Genomic DNA, 21,210 nt, shown 5'->3' on the forward strand with positions numbered 1-21,210 from the left:
CCAAGTAATTAGTAGTCGACTGACTTTGTCCATTGGTCTTTGCTCGCAATATACTTGTAAATTGCCTTGCACATAACTTTCTTCTCCACGACCACTCACTATTGTTTTCTCGGGGTTTGTCGGCCACAATTCCAGACTGTACTGTATGGCCGTGCTCCTGCGGTAAACGATGCGCGCCACATTTCAGCTCTTGAAGCGGTCCGTTTGGAAAGGTACGTGGATAAAAAGCCACCCATCAACGACGCATGTAGGCACTGTTGGGGTTGCTACTACCCTGCCAACACAGCGTGTGATCCCTATAACCTAAGCTCAGGCGCTTACATCTTGTCAATCATATGCACAGGACCGAACCTCGTCTTCCCCGAGCTTCCTACAGTCGTCCATGGCAAAACGCCCACGACGATAAAAACCCAGGCGCGGTCCGCCACCATCCTACCCAATTTTGTCGGCCTGAAGTTTGCGGTGCACAATGGAAAGATATATCAGGACGTGTACATCACTGAAGAGATGGTTGGCCGGAAACTGGGCGAATTCGTGCCGTAAGTCGCACCCTGGCACCCTATCCAAGAATGGTCCTCTCTCGACCTCAAACGAAGGCAGAGCCGAGAGATCCTGCGAGGAAGAGAGAATGGTCGAGGATGATGGACTAACTGGAACGTAGTACAAGAAAACGATTCACGTATAAGATGAGCAAGAACAAGTGAACAACTCGAACGGACAGCAGGGAATGATAGCAAGGAGGGAAATTCTGCGAGAGCGCGCGAAGTTTGAGGAATTTTCCCCTGCGTCAAGCCTACAAGGGCAACGACTACAGCATAATCACAGCCCCGAGACATCTTCTTAGGCGTTCTCCTCAAGCTAGTGGAGGCCAAACGGAGAAGATGCTAGGCTCACACAGAACCTACCTCGAAGAGGGTCGATTGAATCATTTGCGATGGAGAAACTCGGTGGGAAGCGTATACTTTGATTCATTGACAGCTGTGATCTTGCTCAGTCGGTCATTGCGTGCTCAATATCTGTGCGCCATGACGAGATGTTCAAGTGATATCCAATGGTTGTGCAAATCGATTCAACCATTTGTCTGCCGGTATTCATGGACTTTGCCCGTCCCATCCAGTCCCTAGAGTTTTCACTCCCCATGTTCGCTATGCGCGCCACAAACCACCTATGAAACAAAATAAAAATAAAAATAAGAAGCCCCCATTCCCAAATGCGAGCCTTTTGTAACGCTGCTGACTCATCTGTAGAACTCCCCCCTTTTGACATTGATGCCATATTCCTGTACTGCCATGCCCAAATCTTCCATGGTCAAGACGGTCTTGCCCTGGGCGCTCCCACCTTGTCCTCCACCGCCGTACCCGCTCCTCTGCACCCCCAGAGATGTATTCTGCTGGTTCTTTGCCCCTGCGCCACCTGCACCGGCGCCTCCCCCTCCAGATCCGCCGGTCGCACCGCCCGCGAACGAAGACGCTCCGCCTCCGCCCCCGCCCATACCAGCCATACCGGGTCCGCTTACGGCATTATTCGAACTGCGGATCCGCGAGTATTGGTAGGCGTCGGCGGCGATATCGGCGACAAATTTCTGTGTTGCGAGAGCGAGGAGACGAGCGAGCGGGAGAGGCGTCGTGTTCGTGCTGGCTCCCGTTGGGTCGGATGGTGAGGGGGGTGGCAGTCCCGAGAGTGTGAGATAATGAGCTGTTACCGCGTCAGGGATCTAGATGAGAGACGGAAAGCAGAGGTTAGCATGGCGAAGATAGGCCAGGGAAGGGTGTGGGAGAGGGATAGATATGGAACATACAATCGGCGCATAATCATCCATTTTGCTCAAAAACTCTCGCAACGTCACATCCTTGCGATTTTGATGCGGTAGACTCGACGCTGTCGTCGCCGTCGCATTCGGTTGCTGTGTGTCCGTCTGTGTCGTCATGTCACGGTCGCCATCCTCCTCCTGCCGTGCTGGTGCATCTTGGGCGGCGGTGGTGGTGGCATCTTCCATTTCGGCATCGGCATCGACATCGACATCTCGCGGGGCGGTGTCGCCTGCAGTTGCTTCGCCTGGAGATGACATGGCTGTATTATCATCTGAGATTCAAAATAATGAAAGAACTGGTGTGACGTAGGTGTGGACGGTATGATGTTTTTGGTAAAAAGAGTCGGAACACGAAACACGAGTTCGTGATGTTGAGGTTGTTGGTGTTCACTTCTATGCACGATGAAGGCCCAGACTCGCAGTCTGCAGTTCTGCCCTCGTACGTAGAAGTGGAGATTCCCGATGCGAGAACCGAAAAGAGTTATCGGCCACAATTTACCCGAGGTTTTGCCTTGTGCCTTGCTAGCGCTTCAGCCTTGCGACAAATCCCAACCAGAGGACGGACAGCGGGATATCAATGTCCTCCTGCCAGCGTATTCACAGTCAGAGATACCGGGTACACAATACATTGAGTTAAATAGATACTCATATATTGTCCATGTCACCGGATTTAACCTCATCCGTCTCCAAGATATCTCCTTGGGTCCGTTGAAGCAAATCCTTTGGCCAGAGTGAAGGGCGTTTTCGCCTCCATGAGAAGGCATTGTGTCAGCCAATCACACTACGCTATCTTGCTACTCAATGTTGGGAATCGTTCGATGAAGGCTTGGCAACTTCCAAAGGATCGTGTTACTTTTCTAGAAGAGGGAACTTTACCTTTCCTCTTTAGTGTCATGACTAGGTCGACTCGACAGACTGCGACGTCTGTGCGCTTGCGCTTGCTTTCGCTATGAGGGCCTCAACATCTGCCATGCTCGGTTCAAAAGGCTTCTTAGATTCGTCGGGGGGAGCTCCTTGTCCGGCTCCATTGGTGAGAGGCGACTCCTGATTGGACATAGAGTCAAATATGTCTTCCCCGAGTTGTTCTTCGCCCTCAACATCGCCTACCAATTCATCTAATGCAGCGTCATCCCCCTCGGCCAGTAGCCTGTCGCGTTCCCTGGCCTCTTGCCGGAGTGCTTGGGCAGGAGCACGCGTTTTCAGATCGCCGGTCACGTATTTGAGATAATAGGGCACCTCAATGCCACTTTTCAGGAAAAACAGCTTGAGATTCCGCGCCTTATCCTTGAGCTGGACTTGGTTCCGGTCTTTCAATGCCTCACTAATGGTGCCTCCAGGTCCATACATGGCTAGAATTTGACTCCAGTGGGGGCCTTTCACCTGGTCTAGCCCGGTCATGAGCGCATTCTCTTCTTCCGTGGTCCATGGACGCCTCTGGCTAGGCACCAATGGCTTCTTTTCAAGAGCAAGTGATGCCTTTGTGGCGGCCAACCGGGCTCTCTCGTAGAGAACTGACGTGGGAGCAGTCTGAGAGGCATGTGGGATCTCCTCCGTCATGGACTTTAGATCGACTGCAGGTGATGGAGACGAGGCTGTGTTCAAGTTAAGGTCACGGGTTTCGGAAAGTGGTGCCGATGGTGGACGGGGTGTAGAAGTGTCTTGCTGTATCGTGGGGGTTGTCGGCGCTGGTCCTTCTGGTATCTTGTCCGAGTATGCTAGGCCCAGCGTACTTCGAAGGGCAATCTCTGCCGCCCTCGCCGCCTGTGCAACAAAGTCGCCGTCATCCGAGGGCTCGAAAGCATGCTTCACCAAAGACTTTGAGGAGAGGATGGAGTCAGTCGATGAAACTGGGAGTGGCGGGCCGTGAATAGAGAACTGGCCTTCCATCTGGCCCCGATGAAGACTCCTAGTGGGGTCATTGCCTTCGTTCGAGACACCGTCACCAGGATTGGAGGAGTTTTCAATATGTTTGATCAGATAGGAGGAGACTTCTCGACTAAAGTCCTCCCACCTGTACTTCAAGGGGAGCTGATCAAGCGTGTTGTTCTTCACGTGGCTTTGCAGAATATCCCGACGGGACGCGAGCCGGATGAGGAACTCCTGCTCCGTGGGGGCCAGACCCGTGGTGCCAGGCCTTCTTGCCAAGAGAGCCTTGTCCAGGTCAGGTCCGAAGAGGTCTGCCATAACAACATTGGGTGGAGCAGCACCTGTTCTCCAGGCAGTAATGAAGCCCTGGGTTTTCAGTTCGAGGTACATCGAAGCCTGCGCTTTTAGTAATTTGCCATTCTCGGGGACGAAGACGGCAAGAAAACTCCTATCCATGTCCCGAAGACCTATCTCTCCGGTGAAAATGCTGGACATGAAGATTGCCTGGTTGGCCTTGCGGATGATTTCAAGCTGATTGCCGTTGCGTAGCCCCAAGTCATGTGGCGACAGAAAGGGCCATCCTGGGCTGAGCAACCTCCTGGTTCGATCAAACGCGGCGCGCAATGCGGCATACTCTTTGGTGCTTGGGGCATTGGGCGCACTTGACAGGCCCATGGCTTCGGTCGGTGTCAACCGGGATAGGAAGGTCAAAAGCTGTGACGACTGCTTGTCGAGGAAGGGTAAGTTATCCAGCCGGGCGTTAGGAGCTGGGGACTGCTGATGTGAAGGTCTTGTCGCAACGCTTCCATCTTGGGCTCCGGTTGCCGTCGCGGGTGTTCCGGCCCCGACCTGTACATCGGGGCCTTCTGTTTTGACGATAGACCCAACAACCTGCTGAACCGTTTCTGTGGAAGCGCGCCGTGGCTGAGAAAGGTTTGCTTCTGGTTCTCCATCTTGACCTTCGCGTGTTGATGTAGATGTTGCGACTGCTGGCTCCGGCTGTCCTCCAGCGACTTCCCCCTCAGCCTCACTCTTGATTATCCGCTGCTGCTCATCTGTGGAAAGTCGTCGCCGTTTGGGACTCCGCGGGTTATCGTCAACATCTGCAGATGCTAGCGGAGAGCGAGAGGTTACAGGGGTGCTGGGTTGATCTGCGGGACGGTCAGGTTGAGTCGGCGTGCATCAGAAGGGACAAGTACTCACCTGCATCATGGTGGGGTATTGAGTCGACCTTGGAAGTCTGCATAGGTTGCTCAGTCAAAGAGGGTTGTGCCATTGTTTATCTGAGGCCTCTTTGGGGCGGCTCGCCTCTGGGGAATTTGGGTCGCATAGGGTGGGAGAAATTGCCATCACGTGCTGATAACGGGAAAGGACAGGTTGAAATCAAATTATCGCGACTTCAAGTTGTGCGGTGGGTGGTGGATGGTGGGTGCCATGCCTAGCAATGTCAGTGGACATGGCATGGGCGGCAGATCGGATGGTGACGGAGAGGGTGGGTCCGATGAGGGGTCGTAGTTAGGTACCTCGTACAGGTTAGGCGTTCAGAGAGGGGAACGATAACGCCTAGAAGGCCTATACCGGTAGCTAACCACCTACAAGTTTATGTAGGCAGAGAGACAGTAGGTGTTCCCAGCCTCCTTGTTATTACTAGGCACGCATCTATCTACTTGGTACATTCCTACTAGTACCTGTAGGTAGCATCGAGTATCACCGCTATCGCTGATCTGATCCGTCTCTTCCTCCTCCTTTTCCACCAACTTGGACAGCAAACTCGATTGTCACCAGAAAACATTCTGCCTTGCTCTTCAAACATCTCCTCCTCTTATTGTCACTACTATGCAAATACACGTAGGAGGAGTGTTTTGACCCCGTTAGCCTTTCAGAAGGCCCTCCTCTGCCCCTCCACCTTATCCGGGGCCTTGCATTGATCGCTGATGACCCGCCACTATCGCTAGGTAAGCGGCATGGCTTCATGGCAAGCAAAGGGAGCTATTCAATTCTTGGGGCGCCTCCCGCAGCTCTCCAGCTTACATCCAGCGAATCGAAACCGAATCTGACGTCTGACTAGAAACCCCCACATGGTGAAAGTTGCTGTTATCGAAAGCTCTAAAGCTCTCTTCCCGGCTATCCATCCCTGTTCCATACCTACTCGTACTAGGTATGCCTCCAATGTGAAGCTACCAGAACTCAGCTGTGATCATGAGACTCAGTCCTGTAATGAGTAAGCTTGCCTCGTTAGAGCTTGCTTTCATGAGCTCCTCCAGGCAAATGCTGTCATAACCTGATCGAGCTACTGGAGCTCTTGTCCTGCAGCCTCATGCTCAATCACCTCATAATGCTGGCTCAACCCCGCTGCTCCTTCTAACTGTCTTCTGCTTCTCAGCTTCTCTGGTGAGTGCTACTGACCGATTCTTGTTCTAAATCGCCGTATGTTAGCCTAGATCATTTAGTGAAGATGGGTGCAAGGTCCACCCTCATTGCCTTGTGCCTGTCTCTCCTCGCCTTGAGCTTCACCGCTACTGCCCAGGTAGGCCTCAAGGAACAGGTCCTGAGCACTTTCATCTACACCAGGTTAGCCAAGAATACTCTGGGCAGTGGGATCTCAGGAAATGAGCTGACATGGGATAGATATGGCGATAGAACCCCCTTTGTCCTGCCCATTTCGCCCACTTTGACGCCTCTTGGTGCTCAACAACTTTTCGAGGCTGGCGACAGGGTTCGTCAGAGGTATCTGGTGCCGGTTAACGGCGAGGCTGAGTCGACGGCGATCCATGGCATCGCATCGTATCAGTTGGAGTACGATCAACTAAGCATTGTGTCGACTGACGATCAGTATGTGTTTGCTTCCGCTCAAGCATTCCTTCAAGGACTGTATCCGCCATTGCAGACCTCTTCCAACTATACCTATATTGCTGGTCAAAGTACTATCCAGAATGGTACAAATCTGGTGGCTCCCCTCAACGGCTATCAGTATCCGAACATCAATTCTGTGTCCGGTAATGATCTCAACTCGATCTGGGTCAGTGGAATGAGCAACTGCCCTGCTTATGTCGCATCAACAAATGACTACTATGGCACTGGGTCCTTTGAGAGCATTCAGAACAGTACGAGGGAATTCTATGAAAGTCTGCAGCCGGACTTTTTGAATGGAATTTTCTCAGACGCATCCATTGGCTACTATGATGCATATTACATCTATGACTATCTCAACTATGCGTCAATTCACAATACAAGTGCGGCACAGCTTCTGTCCCCAGAAGTTCTTACCAAAGCGAAGATCCTGTCTGACGACTGGGTCTTTGCTCTAAATGCCGACGTCGCGGCTTCAGGGTCTACTCCTGGTGACCACATACGAGCGATAGCTGGTCGCACCCTCGCCACGAGGATCCTTCAAGCCTTCTACACGACCATCAACACCCAGGGGAATTCGGACAAGATGACTTTATTCTTTGGAAGCTTCGAGCCCATGGTCGCATTCGCAGCTCTTGCTCAGCTAGTCTCCCCTCAGAATGCAGCATTTTACAATGTTCCAGAGCCAGGGTCCAGTTTCATTTTCGAGCTGTATACACTACAATCTGAAGAAATCGACACCTATCCAGACACATCAGATCTCTTTGTCAGATTCCTCTACCAAAACGGAACAGGACCTTACTCGTCCCTGGTGGAGTACCCTCTGTTTGGGCTCAGCCCCAGTCAGACCAGCATCACCTTTGTAGATTTCATTGCCGGCTTGCAGAATTTCATGATGTTCAGCGTGGAGGACTGGTGCACGACCTGCAACAGTTTCATCGTCTTCTGCCCAGCCTTCACCGGCACGGATGGGAATCTCAACCCAACCACTAGGTTTTCTCCCAGCCGTCATGGCCTATCGCCAGTCGTGGCTGGTGTCATTGGAGCTGTTGTCACTCTCGCAGTGGCTCTTCTCCTTTTCGCTATGGTGATGTTGCTTGGAGGTGTGAGAATCCACCGGGTCCATACCAAACGCAGGTCCGAGTTGAACGGGTTCAAGGGCGGGGCGAAACTCGCCAGTGACCAGGATCTCACCCTTTCCAAGGGCGGTGTAGGCGCCGTCGTGGTTGCTAGTGAGGATCCAGCCCATCCATCCCCTGTGAGAGGCCACGAACGCGTTGGAAGCTGGGAACTCAGAGACCAAGCAAAGGCTGAGGAGGCCCAGGGGCGAGTTCTCAATCCAGTTGCAGGCCAACCGCGAAGACCTAGTTATGAAGAGGACGACATGCCGATCAATCCTTTTACGCCTGCTGTCGCTCCGCACAACCATGTATGATGATTATGAATCGAGACAAGGCGGCGCTTTGGAGTTATTTGTCGGGATTTGACTGGGGTTCGACTGGGTTTCTGCCACACCTTCACGTTCGCTGGGCTGGAACGGAGAAAACACATGGCTAATTAGGAAGCAAACAAGTGAAAACATATCTGAACATTCACTATTCTCCTAGCTGTGAAAATTCTTTTTCTTTTTTCAATCTCGCCTCTGACAGGTTTCTTCCTTCTTGCACATCCCCAACCACTGCGCACGACAGCCCGACCCCGTCAAGCGAGCCGTCTCTTCATCTTGGACAACACCACCGGCAACATCACCGGCGCGCGACCAGTTGGAAGGTCAGACTTGTTCGGTGAGTAGAGACATCTGTCGCGCCTTCCTTCTCCCTTCTCCCGGTGGCTCGCTCTTTCATTCAGACAAACAAAAATGAAGGAAGCGGCAGCCCCTGCCCTCCTGTTCACCCGCGACCCCAAAAAAGCCACCACACACACACTCACTTTCGTCTACACATGATCCCCCTTGACGGCTGTGCTGTTGTCCCAATCTCTTGCGGTGATCGCTTTTGGTCTCTCTTTGGCTATTCAGTTGCACGTTCACTTGCGCCTTGAAACACGACATAGAGCCAATATGACTAACCAACGCCTAAATAGCCCATCTCGCCGGCAGCGCAGATACACACTTTCACGTTTGCTTGAACTAGCACCTCAAGCCAGGCCTGCTCATTTTGATCTGTCCAAATTCACGTACGACGCAGCTCGGGGTGAGTCTCAGTCTGTCATTTCCAATGCCAAAGCACAGACAATGTTGACCCTTGTACAGCCGGAGTCGTCCCTCCATTGGGTGCCTGCGTCATGTCCAGTCGACGTGGTTCGAGTGACCGGCCTCGTGGCTGGTCGCAGGAGTCTAGCAGCTCCCAAGAAGAAGTCATCCTTTATCGAGGCAACCGCATTGTCGAGGCACCTGAGCGACAGCCAACAGTTCCACCCTCTGAACGCCGTGCCCAGCAAGATGAAGGCTTCGCTCGATTTCTCAAGAAACACTCTTCTCCTACCCACCAACGCGTCACTGCTGGTGGTCGAATCGTACCAATGGAACAGCGTACACGGCCCCCTGTCTTTACCTTGCCGCAATCCAGCCAAGGCACAGAAGCAGACCGCAGAAACACACGCGACGAAGTCAACGGGGTCACGAAGCCGAGTGCGTCTGGCCAGAGCGAGGCAAAAGAAGCGGACACGGACAACAACATTCCTTCACCCCAGCCACAGTCCATCTCCTATGTGCCTGGCACCGGTGGGGTTACGGATGCATGTGGAACAGCCACCACCGCCAACTTCAATCTGCTGACGCCAAACAATGTTTTTGCTTACGACGGTGCTCACCAGGCAAATTATCTGCAAGCGGTGACATCAGCATCGTACTTTACACCGGTTCCAGGAGATGCGTACTTCTTGCAGAGCCCTCAAATGTACTCGGCGGGTGGCGCAATGCCCTTGGCTGGCTTCAACAACACATTCGGTCTCAGCTTCCCAGCGCCTTATGTGCCCAATCCACAGGTACTGAGCGTCCCACCATCGTGTGGCATCATCACCACTCCTACCGATTCTCAAGCCCGAGAGGATGCATATAGTCGACATATGCTTTCTGAATGCACTGCACAATTTGAGGAGTTTGATCGGCAACTCAAAGCCATCGACCGTCATCGCGCCATGACAGATTCTGATCCATACGTTGCGGATCAGCGCATTACAATTGTCCAGTTGCGATCGGTAGCCAAGTCACAAATGACTTATTGGTCAGAGCAGCTAGGCGTCGATCCCAAGAGCCTTGCAAAAAATGTCACATATCAGCCGAACAGCACTCTCAATGTGGAAGCCGCTACATACATTCCATTGACTACCCATCCTTCGCCTGAGAGATATCCTAACGGCACTGGGAGTGGACCAATCCCCCAAATGATGCAATTCGAGGCCGAGAGGCCCAAGTTTGACGTGAGGAGCACGCGTCGTCCGATTCCAATTGTGCCACCTCCAGAGGATTCGCCAAGTTCGAAGGAGGATGCCAATGGTAGAACCGGGTCGAAGATTGAGTCAAACGAGGTCGAGGTTGAGGTCGATGAATGGGGTCTCCGTATCGGTCCACCGCCGCCAGAAATCCAACGACAGCAGAGTCAAATGTTGGAAAGATTGGTCCGTGAAGCCAGCATCTCTCCATTGGGCTCGAGCGAGAATGCGCTTGTTGTCACTCCTGGACCAAGCTCCCAATCAATCAGTCCTCATGAGAATTCTGTTAAAATGCAAGAGGCCCAACAGATGACTGACATTTGCTCGGATAGTGAGGAGTGGTTGCCGACTAAACCAGGTCGTGCTCCGCCGACTGTGGAAGCCTGCTATGAGGTCCAGCTCGACGCTATGCGACTCCCTCCCGGAGTGATCAGCAAGGTACGAATGCCCGATGGCACTATTACCGAGATTCGGGGTCGTGGCTTGCAGCGTCCACCATCATTTGAGATGGATGAGTTTGAAAAGCGCTATTGGACAAAGAAGCCCACCGTGACCAGAGAGATGTGGGATAATTTTGTGGAGGTGCGAGTTTCGGGAGAAGCCTCCAGCCTCGTCGACAGACTTGAATTCAAGGCTCTTGGTCTGGAAAGGTTTGTGATGTTGGTAGTTGAATCGGCCAGAAGATTGGGCTAACTATCTTCTCATAGCCATGAAAACAAGCTGAAAGAAAATCCCAGAGAAGGGTTGCTGAGCCACAGCCCCGCAGCGTCAAATGGAAACCGCAGCGATTATAAGACCGTGGCAAGGGATACAGCCTAGTATGTGCTCCTCCAATGCCTGTCTGGTGGCTTGAAAATCAAGAACTGACAGCATCCAGTATTCAGAACTTACTTCCTGGAATTGTTCGCAGAGGCTACAGATCGACAGTGGAGCCATCGACTAGTTCTGACCCAAGTTTGTCCGTTCTGAAGCAGTCGTCGGCGTCATCCCCATCGATTTGGTTGCGAGGGGAAGACAGAAGCGGATGGGTCTCGAACGAGCACTTGAGGAACGGCCGAGTCACTGGATCCGAGGCTCTGAACAACAAAGGCTTCTCGTCGATTTCTATCCAGAACGTTCATGCCATGGGGCGTCTCCCGCACTTGTTGGATGGCACCAGTGACAGTCAGAGACTCTCGGCCAAGTCGATGCTCTCCGCGGCCAGCAAAGCTGCCCCTCCCTACCTGATGCCAACTGCAGTTCCACCTCCCGAGGCTTTCTATGAGTCGTACCTTCGAGAGGCTCGTCCCATCAATGTGGGGCACGAAGATGATTTTCTGGCCCGGGTTCCCAGAAAAGAGGCGATGTAAGAACGGAAGACGGACCAAAGAGGGTCTTTACACATTGGGTGGCGGAACTCCAATTGAATACCAGGCTATTTCTTTTCAGGAGTGTATGATACGGCAGGAATTGGACATGTCTATTGGGTGACATTGCTTGGGACCTAATCATGGTTGGTTGTATCGTGTCACCGAATATTGCAAGACAAACGGAAAGACAAAAAAAGTTGTCATTGGGGGCTTGACCTGGTTATCATGAGGGCATTGTGGAATGGGTGCCAGAGGCTGGTATTGAGCGGGTGACAGGCGACCTGTGAACAAGTGAATGACATGCACGTGTATTCAAGTACTGAGCGACACTGGAAGGCACAACAGTGAGGAGCAAGATACAAACAGTGGCTAGGAAGTGCCAGCAGGATATCTGTGAGTACGAATAAGGCTGAATGAACATGTCACTTTTCGACCTGTCACGTCCCTGATTCTCGATTGAGTGACGTTGTTGTTGTATTATGTGACGCCCAGAGTGCCTCTTGGGTGGGTGTCTCAGGTTAGAGACAACGAAGGCACGAGATACGAGTATGGGGAGTCCAGATTTAGCCAATTGGTGGATGTGGTGGATGTTCTGCTGGTGGCAAGATGGAAAATTCTTGTGCTGAGAAATCAATCGAGGCGCACCAAATGGGTGCCAAAGGCAGGAGAAGGAGTTGATATGCATATGAGGATGCACGGTGACGAAGGGGGGTGGGCATGAAGACATCCGATTCGAGACCTGACAATCAAGGGCCAGGCCCGTCCAGGCAGGTCAAGCAAGCCATGGCAGGGCAGATGGAATGGAGATGGAAATGGAGATCATTGTACTCGGTACCTCGTTGGTGTCGTTAATACGAGGTGCCCAGGGTGCCTCACTCTCTACTATTCTTGTAGGTACAGGCGCAGGCAGGGGCGCAGGCGGGGTATGGACAATTTCATATTATAAGGTATTCACCAGGTTGTCACTACTGTTTGGATCCTTTGATTGACCTTGTTTGCCCCCTCCATAATGCCCAGAAGAGCAAACAAACCCCTCCATGGCCCCCCTTCACCTCTACATGTAGAAGTTGGAGATATAAGGTTTAGCCAAAGGAAAAGCCAAGGGAGAGACCGTTTTGTACCGAGAGAGGGCGAGAGAAACAACCGCGACTGCGACCGCGACCATAATCGCAGACGCCAATAATCCCACCCACTCCCTCCAACGAAATAGTACCGATACTGACACCTGCAACTCCCGCCTGCGGTCCCTGCCAATTCCTCCAGCCGCAACTTACTAAGTGACTTGAACCCATATTATCAATTCCACCACCCCCAATCCCCATTCATTTCTCAGTTCTTTACTTCACTTCAGCCAAAAGGCCATACCATAACCACCCAACCCCCCTCTCCCACGGGTTGATTCACCATCTTCGTTCACTTGGACAAGTCCAAGTGTCGTCCATATTCATCCGAGGACAGAATCCTGACATGGCGCACCACAGTTAGCCCTAGCCGCATCCGATCCTCCTTCCCTCCCTCGTTCGTCCCTTGTCCGTCCTCCGTACCACCAAAAATCGCCCTATCCGAACCTCACCTCTTCAGAACAGCCCCCAAGTCCGCTCTTTGCTCGCCCCATTCCCTCTGTCTGAACCCAAGGACTCTCTTCCCCCTTACATTTACCTTTCTACCGACCAGAGAGCTTTCGACCCCTTTGATACACTGATTCTGTGGATCCATTGAATTGGCACCCTGCAGCATCATGGCCGCCACCACCGAGAAACGCAATTTTTCCTCCTTGTCCTTCTCGTCGAAGAAGCATCTGAACGGCGAACCGGCCTCCGGTACTCACACTCCGACTACAACCAAGCTGAAAAACTTCTTCCGTATCAATAGTGGTGGAAGTCAGACCTCGATAGGCTCGGATGGGTTGCCCACCCCCAAGACTGAATCCAAACCCGTCAAACAGTCTAGGTTTCTGCCCGGTTTAAATAGAAATAGATCGACTACTGTTGCTAGCGAGGGACATCCTCTCGACGACGCCATCGCCTCTCCAACGGCTCAGGCCAACCCCTACTTCGTCCATCAAGGCCTTCCTGCCTTGCGTCACCACAACGAGGGCAGCGTTCCGCCTTCGCCTCCAGATACACCAAAAGTTCATGTGAATGGTACAGCGGTGGAAGAGAAGGCGGTCACAGCTGGTAAGGAGGAATTGGCACGGAAGTTGAGAAGAGTGGCTTCGGCCCCAAATGCCCAAGGTCTTTTCAGTGGGAACAAGCCAACTACGGAGCGTCCGTCTACAGCGGAATTAGGAAAGGAGCCTCTGGCTGTGGTCAATGGCTCATCGCCCAGGTTGGGTATGATTCCTCAGGAGGACTCGAGCACCCATAGCCTCCCACCTAAGCCTGGCAAGATTCCGTTACCGGGACAGATTCGACAGTCCGCCGCCTTTCGAAGGACGTACAGCTCCAATTCGATCAAAGTCCGAAATGTCGAAGTGGGCCCGCACAGTTTCGATAAGATCAAATTGATCGGCAAGGGCGATGTTGGTAAAGTATACCTCGTGCGCGAGAAGAAATCGAACCGGCTATATGCCATGAAAGGTTAGTCCTGCCTATTCCATAGTTCCCCAAATGACACAACGCTGACTTCTTTCCAGTGCTGAGCAAGAAGGAAATGATCAAGCGTAACAAGATCAAGAGAGCACTGGCTGAGCAGGAGATTCTGGCCACGAGCAACCACCCTTTCATTGTTACCCTGTATCATTCTTTTCAGTCCGAAGATCACCTGTACCTGTGCATGGAGTATTGTAGCGGAGGCGAGTTTTTCAGAGCTTTACAAACTCGACCAAACAAATGTGTCGGTGAGGAAGATGCTCGGTTCTATGCTGCCGAAGTCACAGCCGCGCTGGAGTATCTGCACCTGATGGGTTTTATCTACCGTGATTTGAAACCCGAAAGTAAGTGCTTTCGACCCCAATATTGCTCCCAGTGTACTGACCATCATAGACATCCTCCTTCACCAGTCAGGACACATCATGCTATCCGACTTTGATTTATCTAAGCAATCGGATTCTGGAGGTGCGCCGACCATGATTTTGGGGACTCGAAACGCCTCGAACCCCACCGGATATCCTCTGGTCGACACCAAGTCGTGCATCGCCGACTTCCGCACGAATTCCTTTGTTGGTACGGAAGAGTATATTGCTCCCGAAGTGATCAAAGGGAATGGGCATACTAGTGCGGTTGACTGGTGGACATTGGGCATTCTGATCTATGAGATGCTGTTTGGAACAACCCCTTTCAAGGGTAAAAACCGAAACGCGACCTTTGCAAACATTCTGAGGGACGAAGTGCCCTTCCCTGACCATTCTCACGTGACCCAAGTCAGCAAGTAAGTACTTATTGCTTATCCGAGGTTCGGGATCTTTGCTGACCTCTCTAAGCCTCTGCAAGTCGCTTATCAGAAAGCTTTTGATCAAAGACGAGGTCAAACGGCTGGGCTCTCGGGCAGGTGCTTCGGACGTCAAAAATCATCCATTCTTCCGACCTATAACTTGGGCTCTTCTCCGCCATATGAAGCCACCTATGATTCCTCACCAAGGCAAGGCTCTTGACACGGTGAACTTCAGAACGGTCAAGGATAGCGGCAGTGTCGACATCGGAGGCCCGGCAAGCCGACTGAAGGGGGTCCCATTGGATTCGGCTTTGGCGACACCTGGAGGAGAGATTGCGGATCCATTCCTGGAATTCAACAGTGTGACACTGCATCACGACGACGAAGACGCGATCGTGATGCAAGACAGTGCAACCACGCAAATTGGGCGGTGACGGTGATGGACTTTTTTTTGTTTCTCTCACTCATTGAAGAAAGCTTGTTTGCCCGTTTCATGGTGGTCAGTTACTGGTGGTGCATGGGCGTTAGGGGGGCGTACGGAAAGGATAAAACATGTCATGAGACACGAAGGTCAAGCGGCTTACTCGTCCCTTTTGATGATGATGAAAGCACGCTGTGAATTCTGGGGTCTCCAAGCATATGCGGCGTTTGAGATATTTCCAAAACTGCGCATGTACAGATATACAGCGGACTACTGGAGACTAGGGAGGGGAGATTGGCCAGCCGCTCGCTCGTTGTCTCTGTTGTCTCTCTATACTATGGATTGAGCTTGTGGAAACATTTTCCATGTGTCTCTCTGTACGGTTAATTCTTGACCGAGATGTTCGTGACCAGATCCGTGAGGGCGCATGATCTACCTATACGAGGTACTTTTGGGGGCAAAGGGAGAGCCTCCTGACTATACAACGGGATGCCAGAATCGCCACAGCTGGGGCTTCAACGTCATAGTGTCGACACCTAACCGCGCTTAAAGCATCGGGCTGCGTGGGCGGTCAAACGGCCAGGGGAGAGCGGTCTGGGTCAACCAATCAGGCCAGGTGTCGCCAAAGCAACTGCGGAGGCCAATGAATTTTTGGAGCTGTAACACGCCTCCATCACCATTCTTTTCACTCACTCATCAATCAGCACCGTCGCACAATACTTTTCCTCACCCGTACTCCCCCGTCAGTCACAAACAGGCCCAAATCCTTCTCTCCGCGGTCGAAGCGGCAAGCGGCAAGCGGTAAGCGGCGACACAAAGATCCCGGGGACACATTTTCACTCAAATTTTACGAGTACCCTCACCTGCCCCTCCACATGTTACACAGTGCATCTTCGTCCTCCCTTGCTCTCATCCAAGGAGCATGGCCAAGTGCTCACGGTTCCATCCCTTCATTCCTGTCCTCCGCGTACGAATCAGAATGAACGTCAGACTGTAGCCGCTCTGTCCAGGGCTTTCAGTAGCTCCTATGGTTCCTCCCTTCTAACTTTTCCTACCCCTGTCCCTCACGCCGAGGCGAGTCTGCAATTCTAGACCTCATTGAAAGATTGAGTCGGGAAAGGTCCTGAACGCCATGAAGTTTGGTCGGAATCTTCCCCGAAACCAAGTCCCGGAATGGGCGTCATCCTACATAAACTACAAGGCCCTGAAGAAGCTCATCAAGGCTGCTGCGGCGGCGGGAGGAGAGAAGCAAGATGGAGATATTCCCGATCTGGCTGGTAGGATTGGGTTGACATGAAAACCAACCGTCGTGACACTCATATTGTATTCTAGGATTCTTCTATACCTTGGACCGGAATCTCGAGGACGTGGACTACTTCTACAATAAAAAGTTCCAGGACTTTTCACGACGTCTGAAACTTCTTGAAGATAGATATGGAATCTCGCCTCAGGCTGCAACCCAGCTCGACGCAGATGAACGTGAAGACCTCCTTGCGGCGCTTCTGGAACTCCGGGGCGACCTGAGAAAGCTACAATGGTATGGAGAAGTCAACAGGAGGGGCTTTATCAAAATCACAAAGAAGTTGGACAAAAGAATACCCGCGGCCCATGCGCAAAAGAAATACCTCGAGCTGAAGGTGGATCCGTCGGCCTTTGCGACAAATACCCAGCTCTTTACATCGTTGAACAAAATCAATGACTGGATCTCCGTCTTGAGTGAGGTGGCAGCCGCCACTCCAAACACCGCCGACGACGTTGCTTCTATCTCCTCAGGGTCATTGAAACGGACAACATCTCGGCCTTCTTTAAACATATCTGTGGAGCAGTTGGCCAAAATCGAGATCAAGATCCGTCAAGACGATGCGCAAAGCCTAAAAGAATGGATCATGGGTATAACGAAACCGGGAGCCGAAAACACAGACGCGGCGGTGCAATCACTACTGAATAATCTCCTTCAGAGGGCAATCTCTTCTCGGAGTCGGGCTTGTGCGGCGTGCCTGCTGCGCGAACTTGTCTTTCTGGATGCTCAAGACGATATTAATCGCCGCAATTGCATCCATCGTCTTATAGTCTCGGTAGGCCGCAAGCAGTCGCACGCAAGCCAGGAGCCCGCGACCGATCCCCAAGCCGATGCTGAAGCCGACCTCCACAACTTTATCACTCCCGCGACGCATCCGTCCCTTGCCTTGAAGCGCTCGATTTTACAGGAAGATCAGCGGGTGCAAAATGTGACGCGTGAAGACGAGGCTGTTGTGTTCCTCCAATTCCTGCTTGATCACCTCAAAGCATCACAACGGCCAGCTCTATTAGCGAGAGATAGCGCCGGGAGAACGCCTATACATTTTGCGGCAGAGTATGGCATTAGGGTCATGTGTGAGATCATCATTGAGCATCTCAAGGCGTGGAAATTGTTCGACGTCACGGAAGGCATTGACGGTCCCAAATGGCAGGACGATGACGGATGGGCACCCTTGCATCTCAGCGCTATTGGCGGTCATCCACTGACAACCAAAGCTTTACTCGATGCCGAGAAGAGCATGACCCCCTCTATCAAGCGAAGATCAGCCAAGTCATCAGTTGTTCTGGCTTTGGCTACCAAAGCAAATTTCATCGAAATCGTCCGACTTCTTATACAAGCAGGCGTCGACATCAATTACCAGGATGAGCAAGGCGATACGGCGCTCCACGTGGCTGCTAGATTCGGCCATGTAGAATGCGCCAGGCTGCTACTCGAGGGCACCGATGAGCAAAAAGCCAACATCGAACTGGCTGAGAAGACTTACGGATGGACGCCATTATTCATTGCTTGTGTCGACGGCCATCCTCCAGTTGTGGAGCTGCTCATTGATCATGGAGCTGATCTAGAGCGCTTGGATTCGTCAGGCTGGAATGCAAAAGAGCATGCGGCTTTGAGAGGGCATGTCGACATAGCACAGAGGCTCGACCGCGTCATGCATGAAGCGGACACCGAAGCGGACGTCTCCCTCGCTTCGACGTCTCCTCCACTGTTGTCATCGCTGAATGAACGGAACTCCAATGGTCTGGGATCAAATGGGCAAACAATCAAGACAACTGAGGCTGTCAAGACCTTTGGTCATCGATATTTGACCGACAAGAGCATGATCTTGGTCAGCCTTGGGACTATGGACACTCGCAAAAGTATCCGTGCGGTTAACCTTGACCGAATCCCCCTGTCAAGTGCTCACTCTACACAGCTCGACACAGCTCTTTCCATTGTCGTCTCGGCCAAAGCCGCTGAGGGTGAACCCGAAGTCATTGACCTCCCAGTCCAAGACAACATTTCGACAGAACCAATTGTCTTCCACGCAGCCGACCCATCCAAGGTCAAGTTGTACTTTGATCTGATCCCGACTTATGCTGGTTCTCAAGACCGCGTGGTCGGACGTGGTGTTGCCTTGCTTTCAAGCATCAAGTCGAGTGTTGGAACCAAAAAGATGTCACTACAAGGCGATGTAACGGTTCCGATTGTTGCGGCAAGCGATCTGGAGGTTATTGGCTCTGTTACATTCAACTTTCTCGTCATCACACCCTTCAAACACCCTAATATGTCAGTAACAGAAAATCAAACGTACTGGAGGAGTATGGCATCGACCATGGTCATAGGCCATCGTGGACTGGGCAAGAATTTTGCCGCCGGCAGAAGATCTCTTCAGCTGGGCGAGAACACCATTCAATCCTTCATCGCGGCGGCCAGTCTGGGTGCTTCGTACGTCGAGTTTGATGTGCAGCTCACAAAAGACCACGTGCCTGTCATTTATCACGATTTCCTCGTCAGTGAAACGGGTATCGATGCTCCCGTGCATACCCTTACACTCGAGCAATTCCTCCACGTCAACGACATGCGAACACCCCGTCATTCGAGACCAGCTTCACCTGTACCCTTTGAAAAGCCGAAAACAGCCAGTCTGAAGAGCGTCGAGCGAGACATAAGAACAAGCAGACTAAGATCCATGTCTGTGAGCGGGGCTACCAGCAACGAGTCTCTTGAGATGGATGAGCGGATGAAACACACGCGCGACTTCAAGAAGAAAGGATTCAAGGGCAACACTCGAGGCAACCATATCCAAGCGCCCTTTGCCACTCTCGAGGAGATGTTCAAGAAGATTCCACAAGAAGTAGGCTTCAACATTGAGATGAAGTACCCCATGCTATACGAAAGCGAGGACGAGGAGATGGACACGTATGCCGTGGAATTGAACTCATTTGTGGACACGGTGCTTGCCAAAGTGTATGAATTGGGCAAGGGAAGGAACATCATTTTCTCGAGCTTCAACCCCGACATCTGTCTTCTGCTGTCCTTCAAGCAGCCCAGCATTCCAGTGCTGTTCCTGACCGACTCTGGCACGAGTCCTGCGGGCGACATCCGCGCCACTTCACTGCAAGAAGCGATTCGCTTCGCCAGCCGTTGGAATCTACTTGGAGTGGTCAGTGCGGCGGAACCTTTCGTCGCGGCGCCTAGGCTGGTCAAGGTTGTCAAGGAAAGTGGACTTGTATGCGTGAGTTATGGGACACTGAACAACGACAGTGCGATGGTGAGGAAGCAAGTGAAGCAGGGGATCGATGCGGTTATTGTGGACAACGTGCTCGCCATCAGGAGAGGTCTAACCGAGGATGTCGCCAAGGTTAGCGGTTCAAGCACTCCTAGTTCTGGCGTCAAGGCTACAGGAGGGCCATCATCTTCATTCTTCAACCCTGAGGACAATCTCGACTCGATCCAAACGAGAAGTTCAAAATTCAGACAAAATGAGAACGGTGCTGGTGACCTGAAGAAGCTGCTAGGCGGAGTGGAGAGTCTCCAGACTCATGACGCTGTGGAGGCGGTAAAGGATGATTCAAAGCCAACGGTTGTTTCCGGGACCGACGGTGACGTGAACGGTGTCAATGGACAGAAGACAACATGAGACGATGAGGCGAGGGTACGTAACCCCCGAAGACACGGGTGCGTTGTTTGAAACGGCAAAGTCCAGGTATAGACTGGGAAACGGACAAGGGCATTACAAATTGCAACTTCCAGATCTTGCGGAGGGATCGAGAGACATGGGCGTCAAGGGAACATGGGAACCACAGATTTGCTTCAAATCGAATACTCAAGAAGCTGCAAGAATTTCAGGGTTGGCTAGGCTAGGCTGAGCTGGGCTGGGCTGGGCAGGGCAGGGGACATCGGAGCACGGGAGCTATACAGGCAACGCGCGAGTTGCGAGAGAGAAAAAACTTTGCTATTGCCAGGTGGGCGACGGGTCTTCTGGTCTTTGGTTCTTGCTACATACAGACATACATCTACATATGAAGGATGGCAGAAAACAATGCATACCGACCCGATTTTCATGTCTGACCTGACTTGACTGGACCTGACGGTGTCAGTTGTTGCTCGTCATGATGAGTGAGTGAGTGTGTGTACATGCCCATCAAGGCAGACCCGTTCACTACTTTGCTTTGCCAAAATACTTTGTCATAACTTAGGTACCTATCATAGGCATGTAGGTATCATTTTTCTCAAATCCGTACGTGCTTACATGCCTTTACATGCCTACCATGCCGACAGCCTGACAGCCTTACATCAAACACGCCTCCTTCTCCGACGAATGCAGCTCGCTCCCACCGATTCGCATTCTGCGTCCACGTCCGCGCCCTTGTCCTCGTACAGCAGCGCCGCCAATGCGATGTGCTGAGTTTGCTGCTGCCGTCGCCACCGGCGGCGGTGGGACACTTTCCCTCTTCGCCTTGTCCTTATCTCCACTGCTGCTGTCTTCTGAGTTCTTCCTCTTCTCTGCTGAATGCGTTGCCGCCGGCGTGGTTCCAGAGTGGGATGGCGTCTGAGACACAGGTACAGGGGTAGACGCAGGACCGGGAGAGGGAATGTAGACGTAGACGTCGACGAGCCACTCGTACCAGACTTTGCGGTCGTCGGTTTTGCGCCACATTGTCAGGGTGAGTTCGGATTGGTCGGGGAGGAAGAGGGGTGTCTGTCGAGTTCATTCCGCGGTGGGGAACGAGTGGTTAGTATCTCTTCTTTTACAACGGGAAAGAGACAGGAAAAGGAGAATGACAAGAAGAGGGAAAAAGAGGATAGAAAAGAGAGGGGGGGGGAG

At 52.3% G+C, this 21,210-nt stretch overlaps 7 protein-coding genes across 7 annotated transcripts; 5 read left to right on the forward strand and 2 right to left on the reverse strand.

Annotated features, from left to right (window-relative positions):
- Positions 1 to 169: 169 nt before the first annotated feature.
- AYO21_09649 (hypothetical protein) lies at positions 170 to 543 on the forward strand (the record flags this gene model as incomplete). The annotated part of the gene is made up of 2 exons (XM_022659579.1): positions 170 to 212; positions 287 to 543. The coding sequence occupies 2 exons, from the start codon at positions 170 to 172 to the stop codon at positions 541 to 543; spliced, it is 300 nt and encodes a 99-aa protein (XP_022508133.1).
- Positions 544 to 1,237: 694 nt separating this feature from the next.
- On the reverse strand, positions 1,238 to 2,068 carry AYO21_09650 (hypothetical protein; the record flags this gene model as incomplete). The annotated part of the gene is made up of 2 exons (XM_022659580.1): positions 1,238 to 1,714; positions 1,799 to 2,068. 2 exons carry the CDS (start codon positions 2,066 to 2,068, stop codon positions 1,238 to 1,240), a joined length of 747 nt encoding a protein of 248 aa, XP_022508134.1.
- Positions 2,069 to 2,707: 639 nt separating this feature from the next.
- On the reverse strand, positions 2,708 to 4,952 carry AYO21_09651 (hypothetical protein; the record flags this gene model as incomplete). The annotated part of the gene is made up of 2 exons (XM_022659581.1): positions 2,708 to 4,827; positions 4,880 to 4,952. 2 exons carry the CDS (start codon positions 4,950 to 4,952, stop codon positions 2,708 to 2,710), a joined length of 2,193 nt encoding a protein of 730 aa, XP_022508135.1.
- Positions 4,953 to 6,131: 1,179 nt separating this feature from the next.
- AYO21_09652 (hypothetical protein) lies at positions 6,132 to 7,961 on the forward strand (the record flags this gene model as incomplete). The annotated part of the gene is made up of 1 exon (XM_022659582.1): positions 6,132 to 7,961. The coding sequence occupies one exon, from the start codon at positions 6,132 to 6,134 to the stop codon at positions 7,959 to 7,961; it is 1,830 nt and encodes a 609-aa protein (XP_022508136.1).
- A 624-nt stretch (positions 7,962 to 8,585) lies between these two features.
- AYO21_09653 (hypothetical protein) lies at positions 8,586 to 11,307 on the forward strand (the record flags this gene model as incomplete). The annotated part of the gene is made up of 4 exons (XM_022659583.1): positions 8,586 to 8,718; positions 8,778 to 10,608; positions 10,666 to 10,776; positions 10,836 to 11,307. 4 exons carry the CDS (start codon positions 8,586 to 8,588, stop codon positions 11,305 to 11,307), a joined length of 2,547 nt encoding a protein of 848 aa, XP_022508137.1.
- A 1,738-nt stretch (positions 11,308 to 13,045) lies between these two features.
- AYO21_09654 (serine/threonine-protein kinase nrc-2) lies at positions 13,046 to 15,113 on the forward strand (the record flags this gene model as incomplete). The annotated part of the gene is made up of 4 exons (XM_022659584.1): positions 13,046 to 13,886; positions 13,943 to 14,242; positions 14,292 to 14,676; positions 14,729 to 15,113. 4 exons carry the CDS (start codon positions 13,046 to 13,048, stop codon positions 15,111 to 15,113), a joined length of 1,911 nt encoding a protein of 636 aa, XP_022508138.1.
- Positions 15,114 to 16,232: 1,119 nt separating this feature from the next.
- On the forward strand, positions 16,233 to 20,022 carry AYO21_09655 (hypothetical protein; the record flags this gene model as incomplete). Its single annotated transcript, XM_022659585.1, has 2 exons — positions 16,233 to 16,377; positions 16,433 to 20,022. The coding sequence occupies 2 exons, from the start codon at positions 16,233 to 16,235 to the stop codon at positions 20,020 to 20,022; spliced, it is 3,735 nt and encodes a 1,244-aa protein (XP_022508139.1).
- Positions 20,023 to 21,210: the final 1,188 nt, after the last annotated feature.

Source organism: Fonsecaea monophora (genome assembly GCF_001642475.1).
Source record: "Fonsecaea monophora strain CBS 269.37 chromosome Unknown Scaff98, whole genome shotgun sequence".
NCBI classification, from domain to species: domain Eukaryota; kingdom Fungi; phylum Ascomycota; class Eurotiomycetes; order Chaetothyriales; family Herpotrichiellaceae; genus Fonsecaea; species Fonsecaea monophora.